The 2,605-nt window shown below is 52.7% G+C and overlaps 1 protein-coding gene across 1 annotated transcript; it reads right to left on the bottom strand.

Moving 5' to 3' along the window:
* Positions 1–508: 508 nt before the first annotated feature.
* Positions 509–1,382, bottom strand: LOC109757288 (uncharacterized). Its single transcript, XM_020316111.3, has one exon. It carries the CDS (start codon positions 1,277–1,279, stop codon positions 914–916), a length of 366 nt encoding a protein of 121 aa, XP_020171700.1. The 5' UTR covers positions 1,280–1,382; the 3' UTR covers positions 509–913.
* Positions 1,383–2,605: the final 1,223 nt, after the last annotated feature.

Here is a 2,605-nt window from a genome sequence, read left to right on the forward strand (position 1 = left end):
GCGGCGACAGCACGGTGAGTGTGGAGACTCGGATTGGTGGTCTAGTAGGGCAGAAATCTAAATTTTTTTGTTTGCATGGGCTGTTGGACTAGTATTTTCTGCGATCAGGCAAGTGAAAATTATGCAAACTTGTTTCTTTTTGGTTGTGGTCGGATTTGAATTTTAAATTGACCGGACCTATTTTGAATGGCCAACTTCTACATCACGGTCCACGGAATGCTCCTTATTGATCTGCATACGTGTTTGACTTGGGGTCCGCGTTGGAGATGCACTAACCTCAGGTTGGTTGGAGGGTATGCGTTTATGATGAGGTAGGTATGTCGAGGTAACAAAAATAAGACGGCTGAGACGACCAATTCAGCTGCTAACAAACACGACGGGTAGCGCACGTAAGGCATGTAGGTTGGCCTAGCAACCCGCCGGCTGGTCTGACTAATTAATCAACATTATCTTGGATGTGACTGATTGAAATCAACTTTATCCTTGATGTGACTCATTCAAAGCATCATGATTGGAACACATAAACTTCTTTTAATCAACATGAACAGAAATCAAATTTAGCCTAACCTTGGCCATTTGGCACCTGCGTGCTAACTAGAGGCAAAGGGGATCGATGAACTAGGAGGCCGTACAGTATACGTAGGTACTCTTTGACTTGGGATTCTACTTGTAATTACAGTACATCACGCCGGTCGATCGGTGGTCACATTGCTGGCTGCGCTCATTCCAGACCGTCGTCGTCGGAGCCCACGGCCGCCGCGCGCCTTGCCGCCGGCCACACAATAAAACCGAGCCGGAGGCCTTGCTGCGCGCGGCCGCACCACCCAACGACGATTACTGCTAGAACTAAACTAACATACAGCTCGTGTCCACCAGATAGGAGACTAGCTCGCCGGCACCGGGCAAGCTACTCCTACTCGAGGCGCAGCATGCGCCTGAGGTCGCGCGTGGCGGCGTCGTTGACGACGGCGGCCGCGGGCTTCTGGAGCGGGAACTGAGGCAGCGGCAGCGAGCTCGGCTCGGGGGACGCGGCGGAGAAGGCCGGGCCGGCGTACACTTCCACCGCGGGGCGCCTCGCCGGAGCGGCCGCATACGTCACCTTCCCGTAGGAAGAAGAAGAAGAGGAAGGCCGCCCATGGTTTCTCCGGCCGGTCGTCGAGGCCGATGGAGGAGGAGACCTCCTGGCGGTGCCGGGGTTGCTGGGCCTCCGGTGCGCGGCGCGGATCCTCTGCGTCTGCGGCTGCAGGATGCTGTGCGGGCGGAGGACCTCGGTGGCCATATGAGCGGAGATGGACAATCGGAGAGAGGGAGAATGGGGAGTGGAGAACGCGGTCGATTGCTGTGTGGGAATGGAAGGCGGATGAGAGGGATATTGTAGGGGGCGGGGAGAAGGAGAGGGCCAGAGGGGGGAACGGGTGAAGTGAAGACGCGTTGTCTTGGCGGCCGACGCGGTGTTGCGGTGGACTTGGACGACTTCCTCCCAGTTTCGGTCCTCCCACGGGTTGGTTGGTTTGGTTGACCCGCGCTTCGGTTGCATGTTCGCGCCGGTTTCGTAGGGTCCCTTTGTTGTTCCCTTTACAGTTCACAGGTCCCATGTTTTCCTTTTCTCATAAATGACCGTGAATTGTAACGGGTTTAAAAAATTACATGTCCTAGCCCAATAAACATGGCTCGAGGCTCGTCATAGGTACACAATATACCTGGCCATGGGCCGTGCCGGGCCGGGCTTGGGCCAGGCCTAAAAAAGCCCATGGCAAAAAACTGAGGCCCATGCCCCCAGGCCCTACCATCGGGCCTACTTTTCAAGCCCAACCCGGGCCCATCATGTAAAAAGCCCTGAAAAGCCCTTAGGGCTTAGGGCTGTGGGCTGGGCCTCTTCCTCAAAATGCCAATATGCCAAGCCCAAACCCATCCAGGCCCTGCTGGTGGGCTCAAAACTCAGGCCCAAACCCAGCCCACGGGCAAGCCCATCGGGCCTAGGCCCTGGATTTTAGGGCCGACAGAGCCGGGTCAGAGATGGCCAGGACTAGTACACATCCTCTATTTCAACACGGCACCACATCTTTTTTATCGATAGTAACCGTGATGTTCACCTAATCAGAATGCATTGGAACATGGTCATTTCCAACTTGTACTGATCTAGGGGATAAGATGACAATAGATCTTATAACTAACCAATCACCAAATTAATTAGATTGATTATTATATGATTTCCATGCCAGTTGTGCTCCCCCAAGGCATTTATTGGAACATATGGCATATGAGAGCAATTCCTATGTTGGTGCACAATTTGTAACGATCCCAAATTCCCAATCCCCAGTTCAGATCAAGTCGAAAAAAATAAAGAAAGGAGATGAGGAATACGTGTTGCTACCTGCCGGTCGCAAACTCCTTTCTCTCAATTATGCCGACGGAACTCGATGCGCGTTGGCCGACTGACACCAGTCACCACGTGCGACACTTGCACAATGGCAAAGTATCAGGTGCTCCAAGGCTTGGGGTACTCCCGGTGCTCCAATGTAAAAATACATTTTTAAATGTTTCAGTAAAATTCAGAAAAAAATATGAATGTTCACAACGGATGTGACATCACCCCTAAAAATTT

This window comes from Aegilops tauschii, chromosome 5, assembly GCF_002575655.3.
Source record: "Aegilops tauschii subsp. strangulata cultivar AL8/78 chromosome 5, Aet v6.0, whole genome shotgun sequence".
In the NCBI taxonomy this organism is placed as follows: Eukaryota; Viridiplantae; Streptophyta; class Magnoliopsida; order Poales; family Poaceae; genus Aegilops; species Aegilops tauschii.